Below are 23,252 nucleotides of genomic sequence, written 5' to 3' on the forward strand. Positions count from 1 at the left end.
TTTTTGGTAAGTTCCTGTATAGTTATTCATCTTTTTAAACAAAGAATTTGTGCTACTTTTTGCATGTTTTCCTCTGTCTTTTAGGTTAATGGACATCCCAAATGTAGCTTGTTTTCTACTGACTCATTTTCGCTTTTAAATTGCTCAGACCATTACCATACACAAAATGTAACATTTCATGAGTTTCTTTGGCACTTTTTTGCAACTTGAAACGGAAGTGAACATTTGAAATCCATAATGCATGACAGACATGGTGAACACAACCTCACTCTAGCATCTCAAGATGCTGACTGGCAAGCCAGTATGTGTTCCAACTTGACACTGCCTGTCTCAACAGATTAGGCTATTGGACAAATTACATCAAATGGTTGAAGCATCACCAGTTGCTGATAAAAAAATTCATTCATTGTACTTTTTGATCACACCTCATATATGTACGATGCATGGTTGGGCCCCTGTATATTTGGTCACCACACTCTTGGATATGCTTCATGGGCCACATACAGCCCCTGAAAGCTGTTTCACAACAGAAGAGTCACTGAGCTGTCTACTGCCCCAAGTCTCCTGCAGCTACCACAGCTTTTGGCATTGCAAGCCACACCAATACATGGCATGCGCATCGCAACAAACAGCAGTCACAGGCACCTATTCAGGTCTGCGCATGTGACAGGTACACTGTCCAGGTGACAGAGTGCCTTTCTTCCTCCACTGATGGATACTTAGGTCACTACTCAGCGTCTTAGTGGTCAGTTCAGCTCTGGGTTCCAGACCAGCTGGCAGCTGCCTTTGAGCCTACACTTTGGTGCACAAAGCCTGCTGCTGCACTATCTATCGGACGTGGTATTCCATGCCTTTGTCTGGATCACAGCCACGGGCTATACATATACATCAGTCATGCTGGAAGCCCGACTACACTGTACCTGTGCCTTCACCATAATCGAAGCTTCTGCCATGTGACAGCCACTCCGGAAGGCCCACTCCTTCAGGTCGTTGCCACTGCCGAAAATTGTGGGCTTCATAACAGTGGCCTCCACTGCACATTGTTACAAAAGACATTTCAGTAGTACTCACATTTGGATCTTCATCATCTAAAGCTGTCCTGAGTTAGTTCATAATCAATAAACAAACAGTGTTGCTCCATTGTGTCCATATTAGTCACATCATTGGCACACCACTTGGCCAAGGGCTGTTATATCTGGCAAGGAGGATAATGGTTTCGTGTTAGAATGCTCTTCCTTTGCAGCATTGAGGATAATGGTTTTGTGTCACAGTGTTCTTCCTTCATCTGCCACATTTCATAGTTGGCAACAAGGATAATGATTTCATGATACATGTCACATCCATACTTCTTGCAGTCTCTCTTTGCAGTGCTTGCTCAAGATTCATGCACTCCACTGCCAGCTCACTGTTCACTAGCTGCAGTGTCAGTCACTGGTCTTGCCCACCAGTCAGCCACCTCCTCTCTGCCATGCCAAGCTTGCTGCTGCTAAGCTGTGTCACATTCTGTGCAGATGATGCAGCTGTGGCTGAACCTCTTCCCAAGAATGGCAATGCCTGATCAGGACAAGGACAATGAGGCTGCATCTTTACGTATGTTTCAGTGAGTCTTGATGTCTCTTCATTCATTTTGCTATAGCCCATTTCATACTTCTCAGTTGCTCATGTGTTTTTCAACCACTTTGATTTTGCTTGTGTGGTAGTCATTTCAATGGGGCAGCATCCTTGTGGTTCTTGTGTTGTGCCAATCTACATTTGAATTCTACAACTGTGTCCAATTGTGTAACAGACCATCTGTGTTCATGCCTTGCCACAGTGTGAGTGTTTCTACTCATTTACTGGATGTAGACTGCTCAGTTCTTGCTTTCTGTGGCTATGTTCAGTTGTTTGCTTGTCTCAGTTCTGGTAGGTGTCTCTTTACAATTCATTTTCATATTTCTCAGCAGATACATAATCTAGTGAATGTTCACACTTCTGTGTAGTTCAATGGTCTGTTCATGTGTTGTTCTAATGTACAATCCCCTTACTTACTGTTGTTGGTCTGCATATCTGTCATGTTTCTGTGTGCATTTACACTCTTGTTCCCTTGCTGTGTATTCTCACTCAATGGAGTTTTCGTCATCTCTAGCCCACCAGTCAATGGGTCGGGGAACTCAGGTTTTGTTGCAGAGCAGCATTTGGCTCACTAAGGTTCCCCAGTTTTTTCTACAGCTTTTGGGCAGGGCACGCAAAAGTTTTTGTGTCTGTCATGCTGGGCCGCCTGCCACGAAATTGTTGCAATGTTGTTGTGCTGTGCGGCTCTCCATTTATTGTATAGTACCTGCCCAGCCCTAACATGTGACACCATTGGAGGATACCACTCATTTCATCATCAGCCAACCCCCTTGCCATTGCCTGGTTCTAACCCTGCCTACCAGTTTTAAGTGCCCCAGCCACTTCCACGGCTATCCATGTGGCATCCTTTACGCCTGTCACTGGCCCTATTGTATCCAGCCCTCGCAATGCTGTCCTGGCTGCCTCTGAAGCTGACAAAGCTGACAATGCAGCCTTCTTTGTGGTTGTAGCTGGCCCTATCATGGCCAGCCCTCTCAATACTGTTCCCTACAGTTCCACTTCCACATCAGCTGCCACCTCCTCCCTGACCATCCCTGTATCCATCCAGCCATCCCTGCTGGCACCTATGATTCCTTCCTGTGTTGTCCGAATGGTCTCACAAGTCATGCCATTAATGATGATTTCTCTTTCCCAGAGCTCGCAGTTTTTCAACCTTACCAATTTGTCTACTGCGTATCATTTCAACCATACTTTTATCAGTGTCAATACGGAGTATAACCAATGTGTACCCACCCTCTAGAAGTAAGTTCAGGCTGGCAGAAGCTTCTTCCCACAACTTGTCTCATTTACTAACCCTAGAAACAAACTCACTTCATATCAGTCCGTATTTGGCCACCCGGATGGATCATAAATTACTCTGTCATCCCTCCCTCTTTTTGATAATGCATAATCCACAAAAAAAACAATATTGATAATAACAAAATGAAAAATTAATGACTCCATACAAAAAGAAAACCAACAAATATCCCTAAGGCAAAAAAGAGATAATACATACTTCCTAATATAGTAATCCAAAATAAGAAAACCAGCAAATTACAATCATACAACTTAATTTTGTGACCTAAACCTATATGACACATCATGCACCTTACGTTGCTCACTTATTTATGGTTCCTTCTTTGTACCCTTTGTAACTTTCACCTCCTCATTGGCAGCCAATAAATGTGGCATCCCCTCTAGCATTCTTTTAAATGGTTTGATGTGTGTAATAGATGTTTTTGTGAGGAACTGTATCTTATATTGACAGGTGAGGTCATCTCCATGTCCTGGTATGGTCTCTGGTATTTAGTTAAAAATTTCATTTTCCCCTTTGACATATAGGGACTAGTGATCATTACCCACTGCCCCAAGCACTATTGCAGCAATTTACCCATGTGTCTGGTTGTCCCAGGTATTCCAGTGTGTTCTTGTTTGCCTTTTGCACATTCCTCCAAATTTCCTTAATTCTTTTGCCAAACTTCTTCACCAACTCACCATCTGGTCCTAATTTAGGACCAAACTGTCAAAAGGACATGGCATTTTCCTGCTGTACACCACCTCGAATGGCAACAAGCCTGTTGCATTATGAGCTTTGAATTATAGGAGCACAGTACATAAGGTAAATAGGTGTCCCAATCATCATGTCTAGAAACTATGTAAAAACTCAAAATCTTTGCAGTTGTCTTGTGCATGTGTTCCATTCTCCCTTTGGTTTGCAGATGAAATGGACATGTCCATAACTTCCTTATATGCAACATGCGGCATAGTTGCTTCATTAAATCTAGTTGTCTACTAGTGCCTAGTACCACTGCCAGAACTGAAGAGAAATGATCGATGATCATGAGAACATACCTATTTCCAGCAGGTGTTTTATTAAATGGTCAGAGGACATCCAGTGCCAGCAAAGAAAATGCACTGGATGCCTCTGGAAACCTTTCCAATGGCACTTTGTGATGCATAATTGTCAGCCCTCAGTGCACATGGCACACAGTCCTTAACATACTGCTTCATGTCATGCTTTCTGTTCCTCCACCAAAAGTGCTCTACTACATGTCTGTCTGTCATTTGTTGCCCGTCATGACCTGACAACTTATGGTCATGAGCTTGCTGCAGAAATTCCATCCAAAAACCCTCTGGAACCACCACATGTGGTCCACAATGTGTCGTAGTACACAACAAACCCTTGTACCTAGTGAAATGTGGCTGTGACTTAAATGCCTGGCACTCCTTATCCCTTATCTGTGCCTACCCTGCAGCTTCCTGGCTTATGGATTACCTCATACTCAAATTCACTAAGCTTAAGTGCCCACTGAGTTAATCTATGAGATGGATCTTTCAAACCATGCAACCATTTCAATGAGGCATGATCTGTCACAACCTTAAACTTCCTACCATATAGATATCACCGAAAATATGTGATACCGTATATGACCCCAACATCACTTTCCCTATTGTTGAGTAGTTATGCTCACCTTGTTTATCTTCCTTGAAGCGTAAGCTACTGAATGTTTATGACCATCTACCATCTGTCTCAAAACACAACTGAGTACCTCATTTGAAGCATGATGTGAAAGGATAAACTCTTTCTCAAAATCAAGAAAAACCAATACTGAATCTGAAACTAATCTTTCTTTCAGTTTTTCAAGTTCTTCCTGACATTCCTGTGACCAATGAAATTTCATCCTCTTCTTCAGCAGCTTGTTCAGGGGTCAAAGTCTTTCATCTGTAATAATCACATAGGCCAATGAATGATTGTACCTGCTTAGTTGTTTGTAGTATCAGATAATTCTGAACTGGGTTTGTAAGACTTAGTTAACTTCGTTTGCACAAAATACCACTTATCCACACTTAATGTCAAATGTGCCAATCGTAATCTACTAAAGACATCCTACAAATGTCTCACATGCTCTGGTAAATCCGTTGAATAGACAGTTATGTCATCAAAGTAGACTAGACAAGTTTTTGGCTTTAATCTTCTCAGTACCCAATCCAACAACCGCTGAAAAGTTACCAGTGGGATCTTTAGTCCAAATGGCATGTGTTTGTAATTAAAATGTCCTGCCAGGACGGTAAACATTGTTTTTGGTTTACCTTCAGGCATCACATCCAATTGATGGTATCTGCTCCTGAGGTTCATAGCTGTAAAGAACCAACACTGACCTAGATTATCCAAACTTTCCTTGATGTTTGGACCTGGATAAGCATCTGAAATGGTTTGCAAGTTTAGATATATATAGTCACAGCAAAATCTGTATTTCCATGTCCCGTTGGCCAACTTTTTGGGCACAATGACCATATTTCCATTCCAGGAACTATCATTCCTATGAATTTTATGATCCTATCCCATAGCTGTTGTTCAATAAATTCTTCTACCAATAGTTGCAGCTGCATTGCTATATGGTACAGCTTCCTATAACTGGTGCACTATCCCCTGTCAGTATGTGATGTTACATCAGCAGGGTCACTGGTAATCTTCTGCTCACACAAAATAAATCACTAAACCTCAAAAACAAGTTCTCTGTATCCATTCAATCACTCCCTTTCAAATGATCTACTTTCCCACTATCTATCAAAGTACTCACCTTCCAAGACTGCCAGAGTGACTATTATTGCACCCTTTGACAGTCACCTCCCCTCTGCCAAAATTTCATAACCATATGTTCCCCATTCATGTCACTCATATGCACTAAACTTCTGCAGATAAAACAATGCAAACTATCCAACTTTTCATTGCTTAAGAGCAGGTCAACCACATGTAATGTTTCCCTCAGCAAATCGGTATCCACTGAAACCCACACTAAATTTCTTATGCCTGCTGGTATTTTCTCCTGCTGCTCGATCTTTACAGAAAACATAAGTAGTTTAGTTAGTTTCACCTCCATGACAGGTGAACCTTGCACCATTGTCTCAGTTGCAACTGTTGCTCCCAGTTGAAACGAAGTCCCACTGAGTTTCACTGTGCAATGCAAAAGATCAGTCTTAGCATGATGTTTGTCAAGAATATCTAGTCCAAGAATCATTGAATAACCTTAACCTACACATGACAAAACCTCCCTGTGATCGCTGAAATTAGTTTCCTCATCTGAAAACACCAGTGCTACCATACCCAGTTATTCCACCCTATCATTACCAACTCCATGCCATGCCATGGAGGCTCCAGTCTTCTCTTTCCCAGGAGGTCCAGACTGATAATGGACACTTTCACATCAGTGTCAACCAAAAATCTTTGTTTCCTGCCACCCACTAAGCCCACAAAGCTACATTCCATCTGTTCACCAACTTATTCCATGTTATGGTATGTGGGTACTGCTTTCCAATGGCTGAAGCAATCATATTTGTTTTTAATGGCTGCTTCCCTTGTCATTGCTTTTCACCCTTCTTACCTCCATATTCAGATGACCGGTGGTCCATTACGCAACAAGCATAGCATTCTGGCTGCTTACACTGCTTCCTTACATGCCCCTCATGGCCACATCTATAACAGTTGACTTCTGAAGTCAACATGCAATGGTACAGCCTCTGCTTTGTGGCCATATCCATCTCCTCTACAAGTGTTGCAATCCTAAGAGCTGACTCTAAGTCCTACGTGTTCTCCATCTGTACCCTCCATGACATTTCAGCAGGTATACCATTGCAAAAAACATCCACCATTCTGTTTTCTGCCTCCTGTAGCAGCAACCTATTAGCTTCTGCATTCTGGGTTTGTACATATGTCTTTGTGTTTAGGTTATGGATTTTATCCAAGAATGCTTCCACAAACTTATTGCAAAGCATCGACAACATACTTAATTTCTCCTGAAAAAATCATCCACTATTCTACTTTTTGTACTGCTGGCACAATCCCACAGCCCACTCCTGGAATGTATATGCTTTATTCAATGTCTCATGGTACACAACATATGCTCTGGAGTCCTCCACCAAACACATATTAGCAACATGCTGAGTTACTTTTCGGACCACTCATGTGATTCTGCAGCATCCCTAATACCCTTAATGAAAATTGTCACGTCCTCTGTTGTCTTGCCCAAGAAGGGATTTAATCAGTGCAACCACTGCTGGGTCATATGAAACAAAAGGCACTCCAAATCCAGACTTACTTTCTCAAGATTTCAATTGCAACTGATCAAGACTCTCTTTACGAGGCTCTAACTCACAATTAAGTTTAAAATTTCTCTCCTTCTTGCTCGCAAACTGCTCTGTTAATGCTTCCACTTGCTGAGTTAAAGCAGCAACTTCATCTGAGGTAGTAGCACATGTTTTCACCATTTTGCATACTCTTTATGCAATTAACTTTTTTTGTGAACAAGACAAAACACTACACAAAAAAATTGTAAACACAAGTTAATTCGTCTAGTGAATCATCACCCATCTACACTCAGTACAGCTGTTAGACAGATGACCAGTACACCTACATACAGAACAAACTGCTGCTACAGGTCTGTTACAAGCAACTCGGGGCCAGGCAGCAACTCGTGGCCAGGAAAACTGCAAAAAGAACATCTCACTGGCACTAAATTATCCCGTCCATGATTACCTCTACACAAATATAAGTCGACGAGTTACAGTGGTTTCACAAAAGTAGCTCTAAACATCTTGTACCCCAGCTCACATAACAGACTAGGAAAGCAAGACAACCATTTCCTGATGTTGCTACTTACTCTCCCCCTCCCTGAGAGCTCCAGGGGCTGTGGCAAGTGTGTCATTGATTTTATTACATCAAAGATATACAGCAGGCCTTCTGCAGCGGGCCTTCTGCTGAACTCGGTGGTGGTGCTGCATATCATGCACACGAATACTGGAATCTGCTTTATTGGTGTCCAGTTGCCCAGCCTTGTGGATGTATCATTCCTTACCCACCTCAGTTAAGTGGTCACTATGTGCGTTAGCTGTGCCTGATAGCCCAGAACATGGCTGATTGTTCCCTCAAGCATGACTCGTGGACTCCAAGTAACGTGCCAAATGGAAGCAACCAACCACTGTCATTGTAGTGAGTCTTTGCAGTTTTGGCCACCCACCCAGGGCAGCTCGTTCAGTGCCCACAGAGAGCTCTGCACCTAGGAGGACGCAAATTCACACCCCAGTCCCACCCTGCAGGTGGCTGCTTGCAGTCTGCCAGACACTGCCACGCAGAGAATGGGGCCTAGCAGCCCTCTCACTCCTCATGCCAGAGCAGTTCCGAGGTGTGGTGCAGCCTGCCACAGCTATGATGTGTCTATGCAAAGGAGATTGAAGGTAGCTTCAGCAGGCTGGTTGGCTGCCGATATCCGTAACCAAAAGGTCGTCATGGTTGGCCTGCACCTTAAAGAGTCATCATTCTTTCAGTTCTAGAAACAAACAGAATGGTGACATGACTGCTTGCTTTGAGGCACCAGGCTTGATTATTCATACATCTCTTCCCTATGCCTCTTGCATAGTTCCCCTGAAGGGAACAACAGGAGTCTTCTTTAGTAATTATACCATCAGCTTTCCTCAATCTGCTTCAACCTCTACACACAGGTCACTAGGCACTGTTGTAACTGCAGTGTATGGATTCTTCACAGCATGTTAGTGCCCTCTGCTGCCCTGATTACTTCTCATTTGTATGCAGTGCCCGCCAGGCTCCTCTTTCTAGCCTGTGATCAGTGGCATACACCTGCTTCACAAACTCATTTACGAAATATCAATATTACATGCACCTGCCATCCAATGTACCAATTGGTCCCTTAACTACTGCCTCCCAACCATAGCTACAGGAAATTTACAAGAATTCCCAAAATCCTCACCTGTACTTATTCGTGGTGTGGCAATATAATACAACAAATACAAAAATCATATGGTATCTATAAGCCATATATAAATAAGAACTTTTTAATGAAATGTATAAAACTCATTGCATACAAATCAGTCTACTTTTCAAATGTTAAAGAAGAACTCTCAAAGATATTTGTAATTTTAAATGAAACGAAAACAAATGTATGACCCGGTTTTGAGATAGCTGCCAATGTAAGAGCCACCTGGTGTTTGAAATTAATTGCATGCCTTATCTACACCTTACAGCCAATCATTTGAAGTGTGTACTTCATAGAATGTGGATCCATGATGTATTTAATTCGTCAAAAAAAATAAAAAAATAAAAATGCAGATATGTGCACTGTTACACAGTTCATTATTTAACAAACATCAGTGGAATACTATGTGTAGACATCTATAGCTACCAAAGCTGCTTTTTAAATATATATTTTTTTTTTTTTTACTTGTGGCAAACTGGTTTGTATTTTTAACAAATTGGTATGGAATATGCTACATAATATCCACTAAAATGTTAATGTAGTACGTGAGATAGTGTCATAATGGAACAAGACATATAACAACAAGTTTTTAAAGCTATGAAAACAGAATTTTCACGTCCTCATTTGTAACAGTAAATATAAATAATGACTGTATGTGTACTATATGTAAATGCATAACTTTACAGAGCAGAAGATGACAGTCTTAACTGGTGAAACCGGTAATCAAAGATAAATAGACCATGTAATCTTGGCTATTAAATTTTCTCCAAAGCAGTTATTGATTGCTCCTTCAATCCTACTGTTATAAAAAACAGTGCAGTGTATGTTTAATAAATAAATTTTACTGAACTGCAGGTAGCAAGCAACTAATATTTGCGTTCAAGACATCCCCAGAAGGCAACAAGTAAAACTGTTGAAATTGTGAACAACATTAACTTGACTGCATATTCAAAGAAACTGAGGATTATAAGGTTAAATTAATTATAGATCACTGGGAAGATATTATTTTATGCTGAAGAAAGAAAGAAGAGAAAGAACTGGTGAAATTAGTTCATTAACAAGTACCCAATGTTATTCTGTTCTCATTCTGAATTATTTAGTAATAAAGGAGATGACTCCTGAAAGGAAAAGTGCTGTATCACCAATAGGTAAACAAATAAAAGGTACAGGGATTGGCTAGCTTCTGGAATGCACTTCCTCCTTCAAGCTTGTAGGAAACACACACACACAAACACACACACACACTCACATGCACTTACCTGTCTCCCTATACTGTGCTCAGTCAGCTGCCAGCTCTTTCTTGGCACACAGTAAGTGTACTGGGGTGAGGTGGGAGTGTGCGGTGGGGTGGAGTGTGGTGTGGGATGGAGAGAGGCAGGAGCCAGGGAGGAGGTTGGGGGAAGTGTCTAGCAGTTCACATGTGTTCTGCTGCCTGATTTGAATAGCTGCTTCATAAGCCATGTTATCTGAATCCTCACCACCAACTCTAGTCTTCCTGAGCTGTCCAGATGGGGGCGCATCCTTTGTTCCTGTAACATTCCTGGTCTAAACCTAAGGTACCTCACTGCCCCCCTCCACCAAACCCTTAGATGCTTCCCCCCAACCCCTTCCCTGCCTCCTGCCTTTCTCTATCCCTCACCTCACCCTACCTGTCCCCACACCCCTACCTCACGCCAGCACACTCACCGTGGGCCAGGAAAGAACTGGCAGTCAACTGAGCACAATGTAGGCAAACAGGCGTGTACATGTGAGTGAGTGTGCGTGTGTTTGTTTGCACGGTTTTTCTACAAGTTTGAAAAAGGAAGTGCATTCCAAATGTTGGCTGATCTCTGTACCTTTCGTTTGTGTATCTATCGACGACACAGCACTCCTGCCTTGTGGTGTGTCATCTCCTTTATTCCTAAATAGATCATAATTCTCAACAAGAACTTTCCATACATTATTCTATTCTCAATTACTTTTAGATTAAAATTGCAGTTAATATTCGTTATATATGTTAATTTTTTGTTGGTTGATCCCACAGTTGCAAGCAGTGTAACAATATTTTCTTCCTTTTTGTGTTTTCAGCAGATTTTATTATTGTTGTTGTTCTTGTTAGTAATATTATTATTGTTATTATTATTATTATTATTATTATTATTATTATTATAACTATTACTGTTTTGTTATTCTTTCCAGCTACCAATATAGGTAGGAACACTTTTAACATTTTTGTTCTTGTAGGCATCATCTGAAGCTCACATATGATCCATAGAACACATGATTATCTCAGGGGTGAGAGAACATCAAGCTCAGATATCTAGGTATATCCCCACACATGTTATTGTGTGACACATGCTTGTTAACTTGTACTTATTACTTTCTAATACTAGAGCACAGACATAGAGGAGGGGGGAGAGGAGGGGGGAAGGGGGGGAGGGAAGGAGGAGAGAGAGAGAGAGAGAGAGAGAGAGAGAGAGAGAGAGAGAGAGAGAGAGAGAGAGAGAATATCTGAGTGTGTATTTGTGTCTCTGTTTAAGCTAAGAAATATCTATGTGTTCAGTTATAATTACTACATTCTTCACACAGGTACTGCACATTCATAATAAAAGAGGGCACATAAAAGAAAATTAACAATGGTATTTTTAATGCTTCTTAGCTAAGTTTTGTGACTAGTTCCATCCAATACTTTTAGTTGTATACATTACCAAATATTCTTCCACCTTTTAACATTGGAGAGCACTCTTTTTTTTAGTAGTAGAATTCAAGCATAGCTATGCACATATTATGTTAATTGTATGAAAAAGTGAATAATATGGCATCATTTCTATTATAAACATATGGAAGTGAGTTGTTTTCCAGCAGTGTTTGATCAAATTTTTTGACCCATGTTTGTACCACATGTGATTTTCTTCAGTCGAATGCAGATTGTTTAAAACATAAGAAACTACATTATTTTTTATTGTGCTGATTTTTATTCTTTGCAGAACGGGCAGGACAGGAATTTTGTAATAATAAGTGTTCATAATTATCTGTGTATCTAGTTAAATGTTTCATTCAGTGTCAAATAGTGCAGTAGCTTAGAAATTTAACTTATATCCATGATATACTGGTTAATAAATAATAGTTTAAATCACAGCATTGTTCAACGTACTCAAATGTTCACTTTCAAATTAAGTGAGCACTGAATGAAACATTGTAATTAAAGTTTTCTGATATGTCAGGTTTGTCAAATGTTAACCACAGCATATGGCATACCTCTTTTACATTTCACCTTCCCTCACTCCTCAGCCTTACCTTGATCATACTGATTAGCTAGAAAGGCACTTTCAAAATTAATTACAGTTATTATCAAAAATATACCAGGTATGAAATTCAATAATAATTAACTTCATTTGGCCTTTAAAAAAATACTAAGTTGGAGCAAATCAGTATATGCTATCAGTGTGGTCAGCTCAAACTTTGGCTCTTCTGTGCTTGTGCATTTATTTCTTTCCATCCTGTACCATCAGTGTCAAAGTTTCTATGTGCCTCTATCTCTTCTCTCTTTCCTCTGTCTCAGATCTGTTAGATGGTTATTTGTGTTTCGTTGTGTCAATATTTGGTGTCGGATGCCTGACGGCCATCATTGGTGATGTGGCATCGCACTTTGGGTGCACAGTTGGGCTGCATGATGCCGTAACAGCAATAGCCTTCGTAGCACTGGGTACAAGTGTGCCAGGTAAGGATAATGTATGCTGTCAGGAAGATGGCCCTGTTTCTGGTTAATCCTCCAAGGATAGTAATCACTTTGTCAAATACCCTTTCATACATATAATTTAGCGAGCATTTACTCAAGGCATGGAAGACCTAAATATTTTTGTAGGCAAAATTCGTAAAGAGTAAGAAAATTATCTTTTTATGACTGCACTTATAGACTGTGATTTATAATGTAACCGCACAACATTACTATAGTTATACTTTAGTTGAACTGCATTTACTTGACAAAATAAATAATGGTTTTAGAGGATACAACCAGAAGCAGGAAACAAATACACACTTTCACATTTTAAGTTTCCTAGTTGCTCATCAGAATGACAGCTGGTATAGTGTAAATAACAAATGCTTGTTCTTTGTTTCTTTAGCTTATAGTTGAAATTGAATGTTTTTTCCAGTCTGCATGATTCAGTTCCAAGAGGTTTCTGGTGATGAATGCAACTTCTACAGACTGCTTGTTTCATAACCTGGGTCTCTCACAGCATTCACCTCAGCACGCAGCAATTTTTTTCAATAACTTGCAGTTGCAGCAACAAATGTGTCATCAATTATGGAGTTCTTATTTGATGTCTGGCAAGTCAAGTTTCCCATTCCAAAACAGAGAGATGTCGTTCATCATTTACATATCATGCAGCATTACCAAAGTCTGTTGTGTTGTTTCCAGTTTTGTTTCTCTGTTTGTTATTATTATTTGGATTGTGTTATGTCTTGCAATCAACAGAAACTATGATGGTCACTTACCATTAAATCCATGTTCATTTCATTGCAACAATTTGATTGACTAAAGTGCTGTTTCTTATGCTAGGACATAATGTAAATCCATCTGTAGGTCAACATTATGACTCTTCTGATGTCTATAGATGTCTATGACGGGTGGGTGTGTTTCTGGACCTCCATCCTTTGGATAGGTGTGCTGACAGCTGTAATCGGTGACGTAGCTTCACATTTTGGTTGTACAGTCACGATTCCAGACACAATTACAGCAATTGCTTTCGTGGCCATGGGTACAAGTCTGCCAGGTAACTTATATATGTACAATGTTGTTGATGTGTCATCAACCCGTGTGTTCCTCACAGCATCATTCCTGGTGCAGTATTTAATTGTTGTATTTCATCTGATATTTGTTTCTACCTTTCTTGAAGTTGTACTCTCACTGAGTACTCTCATTGAGTACTCTCATTGACCTGCTGATTTTCTCCCTGTTTTTTTTTTTTTTTTTTTTTGCATGAATCATGACAGTTCCTTTGCCCTAACATTTTATATCTCAACTAGAATTCTCTCACTTGTAACAACAAATCATGTGTTCTTAGCTAATATAATCTTTTTAACACAGCAAGACAATTGTTTCAGTTTCTTATTCAAGTGCTTACATCATTTAAAACTGAAAGGAAAAATTGAAAATCCACAATATTTGAAACACACAAGGAGAATCTACTTACAAAGGCCAGAACAGGAACAACTGGATCAGAGCTGATAGACACACAGGCTTGAAATTATAATTTATCTTCAGTTTTTGAAGCTTTGTAAACCACAAAATAAATTGGAAACATGAATGCAAATAACAGAATACCTAGCCAGCAGCAAAGGATAGAATAGCAGCATGTGAGTAGATTCAAACAGGGCAGCATAATCAGCCTCCAGAAAACGGGGTTTTAAATATCTTGACCTTTTGTCAGGTACAGAGCATGCTGCTACAATATTTAGTCATATGTGGCAATAGTGGATAGAAGAGAACCATAACAGTGATAACAGGGGATTGTGGCTTGCAGTGTAACCAAAGCATAAGATGAACACCAACATTTCACTCGACCATTACAGACTGCTCAGTTTACTCTCACACTGTCAACTTGGCATTTGACTTCTGCACAGGTGTGATCCTGCATATGTCAAAGAATTATCACTGCTTACTGTGGTGTTGACTTATGGCATGTGCACCATTGTGCTGGTATCAATTGTCCACATCATAATGTGATGTACACCATCACAGGCATTCTAAGAGGTAAAATGTTCTTTTTTTTAAAAAAAAAACTCCATTTGTCTACCTCACACAGTTTTGATCTACTGTGGTGACACAGTCTGGCAACCTGCATTGTTGAGAGGCATGGTGGACAAATACTAAATCTGAAAGTTTGGGATGTCATTGCAAGCAATATTTAATCTCAATTATTATCTATTGAGGATGATCCAAGCAGCAGCTGCTACATTAGAGAGGTTTTGGAGCCTGAGATATTACCTGGGCTTCGAACTACACAGGATCCCAACTTTCCACTGAACAATGCTCAGCCATACATAGCAAGGTAACATACAAGTCTTCTTCAAAGAATGACAGGTACTGATGTTTCCCAGGACTGCTCACTCAAGTGATATATTGCCCACTGGAAATAACTGAAATAGAGTTGTCAGGAAACTTGTTTAGTATGATCCTCCAGGAAACATAGTTGACACTTCATAAGCTCACATATAAAATACATGGAAGGAGGTTTTCCAAGAACATTTGATGCCTTCTTTTGTTCCAAAGCTGAATTCTCGAAGATCATGTATTATTTTTTGTTTCATAAGTCCTCTTACATTTGTAATATATGTTTCATGATTGGTGAGACATGGTGGAAGTCCAAGACTATAAGGAATAGTACATCTAAACTTGTAAGCTATGGGGACTGTCAAAAGAAGTATGTGATATTTGATGATCACTATGCAGAAAAACTTCCCTCTAATGAAGGCACCATGTTTTAAGAAAACCATTACCTTTTTTCGGAAGAAAATAAATACTCAATAAAGATGCAAATATGAGGTAGGATTTTCATTTGATATTTATCTACTGACTGCAACAAGCCACCAACTGATATTTTGTAGTAAGTAATGACTATAATTAGTGATAGAATCAGGTCCCATTAACTTATATCAGTTATGCACCTACCTTAAAAACTTCTCTGAAGCCCAAGACATTATATACTATGAAGACTTAGGAAAATGTTTAGAGATGCTAAAGATCTGGCATCTAATACCTGCTTACTCCAGTGCAAGGACTGATAACAATACCAACAGTAGGCCAGGCTGTATAGGGCTTCAAAGTACTGGAAACATGAATGAAATTATTCTGCACTTTCTGGAGCCTTATACTTCATGTTCTCTCCGTGTCACTAATATATACTAGCAGAGAAAATCAGCAGATGAAGTGCCATGGAAACACTTCAGTCACTGCCATCATCCAGATTTATAATTTACAGGAAAGTTTGTTCACTGCACTTAATGTTTGCACTTATAACAGTGAAAACTATTATGGGAAACAGTACAGCCTGGATCCTGAATTGAAAGACTCTCTTATCAAAGAACATTCACTCAGCAACAGGCAACTGCTAGAGAGTTAGAATCAACACTTCAGCCATCATATATGATGATGCCCTTCATATCTGATGTGGCCAGGGCTGCGTCAAGGGGTCGACAAGATAGACCCCTGCAGAGGGTGCAAAAGGAATGAACATTGCGGTTTAAGGTCACATCGACAATGAGGTCATTAGACAGAGCAAAATCTCAGATTGTTTCAAAAACAGGGAAGGAAATTGGCCATATCCTTTCAAAGGAACCACCATGGCATTTTCCTGGAGCTATTTAAGGAAATCATGGAAAACCTAAATCAGGGTGGTCAGGCAAGGATTTGAACTATTATCCTCCTTAGTGTGAATCCAGTGTGCTAACCACTGGCAACCCCACTCACTGCCAAGGCACATCTTCTGCTTATGCAAAAAGCCTTTCCCTCTGCCCCTGACTGTAACAACATGCTGTCATTTCTAGTGTGTCATGTTGTCTGAACTGTTTCATCAAGAAACAACTACTACTGAACAGATGTCTGCCACTAACATGGTGTATGTGGCAGCATTGCACTTGGCTCTTATAGCTGCTACCTACACAATTCTCATCTGTGACTGATGAACAATATTACAGGAGCTATTAGTCATAGTGCCTGTTAATAATTGTATTCTTTTCTTCTAAACTGGTCTCTCATGTAAATAGAAATATGCTCTGCTATTGGTCATTGGCTACACTACTCAAGCTTCTGGTGTCGTAAGACCACTGAGAGTAGGCCTTAGTTGTGTGTTACTTATTTTGATGTAGCATCAAATTTGTTCTCTGGTTTGATGAAAAATAGACATAATGGAAGAGTGCAAAATATACAGCCAGAGGCAAAGATCTTTGTGGTTCTATATCCATCCAAAGCAGTTTTGCTGTTAAAAGGCTAAGAAAGATGAAGATAATGGGTGAAGAAATGATTGAATGCAAAGCACATCTAATTATTAATTTTTTTAAATCAACAAAAAACGTACAGATCACTGTTATCATATAATGCTTTATTCACTACAAACCATGAAGGAATTGTTTGAAGAACTAAACACAAAATGTGCTCAAATATATAAATAGTGTAGGAAAGTTCATGTGTGTGTTTGTACTTTAGCTTACGTAAAGATTTATTCCAATATCTAGCAAGTTTTCTTTCCCTTTTGTGTGCGCCTGTAGTGACTCAATGCTTCCTCTGTATGGTGAGTGATCATCCATATAAACTATTGTAAATGAGTACAAACATCAAAAAGACTGTTCTTCTGGTGCGAAGTGCTGATTATACATCTGACATCATTCTGTCTTCCAGATCATGCTACTTTCCAGCTAGTTGATAATCCTCTCTAACAACAAAGTGTACATAGGCAGAGATGGAATAACATTTCAAAACCTCTTTGGCAAGTGGGAAAAATACCAAACTTAAAGTAGGTACCCAAGGCCTTGCATACAAAGAACTTTGTCATATGCATCAACATAACATGGACTACCCTAGCTACACAAGAAAAATGACTCATTGTTCTCCATTTGTGACACTTGTAGTTTATTCTAGTTTGTTTTGTTGAAGGCAATTAAACAGTTTCTCTTGAGAACCCAGTGTATAGTATGTCAGCAGTTCTGAAATAAAATAACTTCACTGCTGGTACAAATTCATCAAAATGGCCTAGGGAGAATAACATATGAGATCATACTTAGACAGACTGCACATATAGAGAGGTCTGTGAGATTCTTTCTTTCAAGATTTCCAGAAAGCATAGCTTCAATATATGGGGTTGTTTTGGGGAAGGAGACCAGACAGCAAGATCATCGGTCTCATCAGATTAGGGAAGGATGGGGAAGGAAGTCGACCATGCCCTTTGAAAGGAACCATCTTGGCATTTGCCTGAAGCGATTTATGGAAATCACGGAAAACCTAAATCAGGATGGCCGGACGCGGGATTGAACTGTCGTCCTCCCGAATGCGAGTCCCGTAGCTTCAATATAAATGGCAGCAACTGAGAAATAGATGCATACATTACACTGCCTGCTGGAAAATGACAGCCCAACAACAAAACTTGCTATCTGACTGATCATCATAACACAGCAGTTTCAACTCGAACAATTATTAAAATACGTCACTGTAATAATTTCTGGTAAAAATGCTGTGGTCTTGTACATGTTATAGATTTCTCACACAAAGACCTGTGAATATTATAATCATGTAGCTGAAACTTACCTTCAAGAAAAGTTGCTTGAAATTTGCAAAAAGACCAAGTGGAAATTGACAGATAATAAACTGATTTGTCAGAAAATTTTTTTGTCATATCATTTACTGTTTCTACTCTGCACTCTTCCTTGTTAGGGTTACCCTTTCTTTTTTGTATTTACTTAAATCTATTTCTTTCCATCAAGTCTCGCTTTCTTATTTCACTTATTAATCACCTATGGATCATTTTTAGGAATATTCTCCTTTCTTTGAGTGTGCGTACACACTGTCCCTTCCCATTATCCCACTTTTATCCAGAAAAGAGTTTTAGAAGGGCATAAAATTTTAAGAATATACTATAATTTTCAATTGATATATCCCATGGCTCTGCTTAAGTTGTTTCTGTTTCAATGACTGGTGAGTAGAAACTCTTACATAAATAGTGTTTGTGGTTGGATCTGTACTCCAATTCTCTGGTTTGCCAAGATTTGTTTCCTTGCTTTAGTCTTTGCACATCTAATACATTCAGAGACATTTACCTCCATGCATGATTCTGTGTGTGTGTGTGTGTGTGTGTGTGTGTGTGTGTGTGTGTGTGTGTGTGTGTGTGTGTGTGAGAGAGAGAGAGAGAGAGAGAGAGAGAGAGAGAGAGAGAGAGAGAGAGAGAGGGAGGGGGGGGGGGGAGAGTGAGGGAGAGAGAGAGTTGATGTGAGTGTTCAAACCAGTCTGTATGTATGTATCTCTTTGTGAACACACACTTACATGATTGCACTTGCATGACTTGTCTTATGATTTCACATTGACAACTATTCTTTGCTAACAAACTGACCTCAATTAACAATACAAGGCAGTATCTCGTTTGGAGAATTTTTTTCATATTGTATGAAATGTTTAAATGTTTGCTTAAAGTATGCTTATTTGTCATTGAAGATTCTATTAAAATTGTGGGCATTACATGAACTATTGAAAGTTAAAATAAATGCTGTGTGTAAAAAGAAAACTGTCACATTGAAAAATTAAGTCGTCACATAAAACATAGAACAAATCAGACATGTAATGAAAATATAAATTCACTATTAATTTTCAATAGTTATACAGCATTTGTAAGTTGTGAAATATAATAAGAGAGAGTCAGTGCTGAAGCTCTCTTAAAGAAGAAGTATAATACCTCGAATATTTCCAAACTAACTCTTTTTTAAGTTGGCAGTCTAATGGAAAGTTTTAGGTAAGTGACATGGTAATGAAAAGTAATAATACTCTTGTCAATTGAAACAGTTTTTCTTTTGTTGTTCTAGACACATTTGCAAGCAAAGTGGCAGCTTGTCAAGACAAATATGCTGATGCATCAGTGGGGAATGTCACAGGAAGTAATGCTGTGAATGTTTTCCTTGGCATTGGAATTGCTTGGTCAATTGCTGCAATCTACCATTGGTCCAAGGGGGAACAGTTTAATGTTAACCCAGGAAAGTAAGTGATCATTAATTTTTTTGCAAGATTTTAACATTCATTTTATATACATATTGTAAACATTTAAATTCTGATATTATATATATCAGTGCTAATTTTTCGGTATTTCAGTGACTAAGGCAGGGTAAAACAGTATTGGTAGTTTTTATAGATTTGATCATTATTTTTCACACTATTTAGGGAATTGTAGAAATAAGCACGGCTAATAATGGAAGCAAGGCTAAAGAAAAATCAAGACACATTCATAGGATTTGTCAACCTGAAAAAGCGTTCGACAATATAAAATGGTGCAAGCTGTTCGAGATACTGAAAAAAGTAGGGGTAAGCTATAGGGAGAGATGGGTCATATACAATATGTACAACAACCAAGAGGGAATAATAAGAGTGGATGATCAAGAACGAAGTGTAAGAAGGGTGTAAGGCAAGGCTGTAGCCTTTCGCATCCTACTCTTCAATCTGTACATCGAGGAAGCAATGATGGAAATAAAAGAAAGGTTCAGGAGTGTAATTAAAATACAAGGTGAAGGGATATCAATGATGCGATTAGCTGATGACATTGCTATCCTGAGTGAAAGTGAAGAAGAATTAAATGATCTGCTGAACGGAATGAACAGTCTAATGAGTACACAGTATGGTTTGAGAGTAAATCGGAGAAAAACGAAGGTAATGAGAAGTAGTAGAAATGAGAACAGCGAGAAACTTAACATCAGGATTGATGGTCACGAAGTCAATGAAGTTAAGGAATTCTGCTACCTAGGCAGTAAAATAACCAATGACGGACGGAGCAAGGAAGACATCAAAAGCAGACTCGCGATGGCAAAAAAGGCATTTATGGCCAAGAGAAGTCTACTAATATCAAATACCGGCCTTAATTTGAGGAAGAAATTTCTGAGGATGTACATCTGGAGTACAGCATTGTATGGTAGTGAAACATGGACTGTGGGAAAACCGGAACAGAAGAGAATCGAAGCATTTGAGATGTGGTGCTATAGACGATTGTTGAAAATTAGGTGGACTGATAAGGTAAGGAATGAGGAGGTTCTATGCAGAATCGGAGAGGAAAGGAATATGTGGAAACACTGATAAGGAGAAGGGACAGGATGATAGGACATCTGCTAAGACATGAGGGAATGACTTCCATGGTACTAGAGGGAACTGTAGAGGGCAAAACTGTAGAGGAAGACAGAGATTGGAATACATCCAGCAAATATTTGAGGACTTAGGTTGCAAGTGCTACTCTGATATGAAGAGGTTAGCACAGGAAAGGAATTCGTGGCGGGCCGCATCAAACCAGTCAGTAGACTGATGGCCAAAAAAAGAAATAAATTAACTACATCAGAAATAAATTGTTACAAAAAATAAAACAAAAATCAGAACATGGAGAAAGAAAAAAAAGTCCACTAGGAATAAATAACTGAACTTACCAGAAGTGCAGAGGAATTAGGGTAGATGGCAATATTTCAATTGAAATAAGTTTCATGTATTTATAACTTTTATAAAGTCTGGCAAGGTTTCCTTTAATTAAAAGGAGAAATAAAAGTAAGATTAATTGGAAAGTTGTTCTAAAAAGATGTTTAATGAATGGATAAGGAGGAAACTGTTACACAAGAGATGTAACTAATACGAAAAGTTAAAACATATCAAGCCAGTAATCGTTAAAAAGGAAACATAGCTGTCTTTCAACAAGAGCAACTTGAAAATTTCATTCCAGTGAAGACTCAACGATGAGAAGAAAACCTTCTTTAGAATTAATGTCTGTAATAGAGAAGAACGCAGACAGAAAAAATGTAACAATGTGTGACTGCATTGTTATTGCAAGGACAAAGAAAAAAATTATCAGCTTGGTGTAAAGACAGTGAATAATATCAATGAAATTTCATTTTTGTTGCATTGTTATTCTCTGCTGATTAAAGTAAGACAAGTGTCAGCTGGACTACAGTTTGTTGTAACTTTTGTCCCTTTGTTGTATGATGAAAGAATAGAAATCATCGATATGAGAAATATTGTAGAACAGTTTATTCATTAGCTATGAGAATATGCAATAAACAAATGCAAGAAAAACCCACACAAGTAAAGTTGAGAAGGAATGTGTAGGTAGTGGGAAGTGGGCATGGTAATCATGATGATAAATAATCATTCGCATTCCCATCACTTACTATGAATAGTTTTATACTAACAGCTTATACACAATGCATGTATCACAGAGTGCGTACTACAGAGAACTGATCTGGCAAAGATACAGTTGTTCTGGCTGCAATAGGGCAGCAATATTATTGGGTGATTCTACGTCCCCACAAAGATCCCTCCACCAACCCCCCCCCCCCCCCCCGCCCCCCAAATGTGGAGACACATTGTCCCACTGGCGATGGCAAGGGTTGACGTATCATAGTCCGCCAAGTGCCTGGGCAACCATAATGGGCAGCTGGCCTGTGACATCAGCAGTGGTACCGACAGGGTGGTGGTGTCATCTGTTGAGGTGTTGGTGGTTGGTGGTGCATCATCCGGTGTTGGTGAGGCTGTCGGTCCACCAGTGGCAGTGCCCGGGTTGTGAGTCATTGTTGTGAAGTGCTCCGGTGCCGACATGAGTAGGTAGTTGTCTGAAGGAACGGTGGATTTCAGACCTGCTGCGTTGATCAATGCGGAATAGGCATGGAGTGCTCTAATGACCTCAAGATCATGCTGTAGCCCGATGGTTTACTGTTTAATTTGGCCATAACCACGAGTGGTGAGTCCTGCAGTGTTATAGAAATGTCTTCTGGGAAGTAGTCGCTCAGGTATAGGCCAACTGTAAAATGGCTTGAGGGGCCTGGAGCTGGGACCAGTGGAGGGTAAAATTTGGGTGTGTCTGCTAAAGTCCCTGCTGGTTTTAGGCAGTTCAGTGACACTGTTGTTGTTTTTCCAGCTTGAAAGATATTAAAAGTGTTTGGCCCTCGTTTCAACACCTTGTATGGGCACCTACATGCAAGGTGGATGGTGGGTTTGGTGGTGTCAGTCCTGAGCGCGACATGTGTACACGATTGGAGATCCTTGTGCACAAAGATGGTTGGTTTGGCATGGTGGGATGGTTGTGGGATGCAGACATGGTGGATGTGGTCCAGGGTGACATCCACGGTTTTGGTGGTTTGTGACACGAACTCTGCTGAGAGGCTGATTGGTTCTCCGTAGAGCACCTCTGCCAGTGAGGCATCCAGATCTTCTTTGGAGGCAGCTCATATGCCCAGCAGCACCTATGGGTGGGCCTCTGTCCACTCCTGGTTGTGGCATATTAGAGCTGTCTTGAGGGTGCAGTGCCACCATTCCAAAAGCCAGTTGGATTGAGAATGGTAGGCCACTGTGTGGAACCAGTGGTATCCGCAGAAGCAGCAGAGCTCAGAGAACAGGGCCGACTCATACTGCCAGCCGTGGTCAGTTGTCAGTGACTCTGGGCAGCCAAAGCACGCAATCCATAGTGTGATGGAAGCTCAGGTGACAGTGTCAGCTGAGATACCAGTCAGAAGTGTGGCCTCCACCCATCGAGTTGCCCTGCCTTTGGCTGACAAGATGTATTCATCTCCGTTTGAATCTGGGAGTGGCCCCACCAGGTTTATGTGGTCACATTGGAAATGGCCCTTCAGGATGGGGAATTTCCCAAAGGGTGGCTGGGCGTGACATCATGTCTTGGCCCATTGGCATTGGAT

General features: G+C 40.0%; 1 protein-coding gene across 4 annotated transcripts in view; it reads left to right on the plus strand.

Moving 5' to 3' along the window:
• Positions 1-23,252, plus strand: part of LOC126360045 (sodium/calcium exchanger 1) — a 1,532,158-nt gene that overhangs the window by 1,472,206 nt on the left and 36,700 nt on the right. For 3 of the 4 annotated variants that reach the window (XM_050007678.1, XM_050007679.1, XM_050007680.1), the window contains exons 8-9: positions 12,400-12,558; positions 19,404-19,575. In XM_050007678.1, the coding sequence (XP_049863635.1) occupies positions 12,400-12,558; positions 19,404-19,575 (331 nt within the window). Of the gene's footprint in view, positions 1-12,399; positions 12,559-13,453; positions 13,613-19,403; positions 19,576-23,252 lie in introns of all 4 variants that reach the window. The other variant, XM_050007677.1, reaches the window with a different exon arrangement.

This window comes from Schistocerca gregaria, chromosome 1 (assembly GCF_023897955.1).
Source record: "Schistocerca gregaria isolate iqSchGreg1 chromosome 1, iqSchGreg1.2, whole genome shotgun sequence".
Lineage (NCBI taxonomy): Eukaryota > Metazoa > Arthropoda > Insecta > Orthoptera > Acrididae > Schistocerca > Schistocerca gregaria.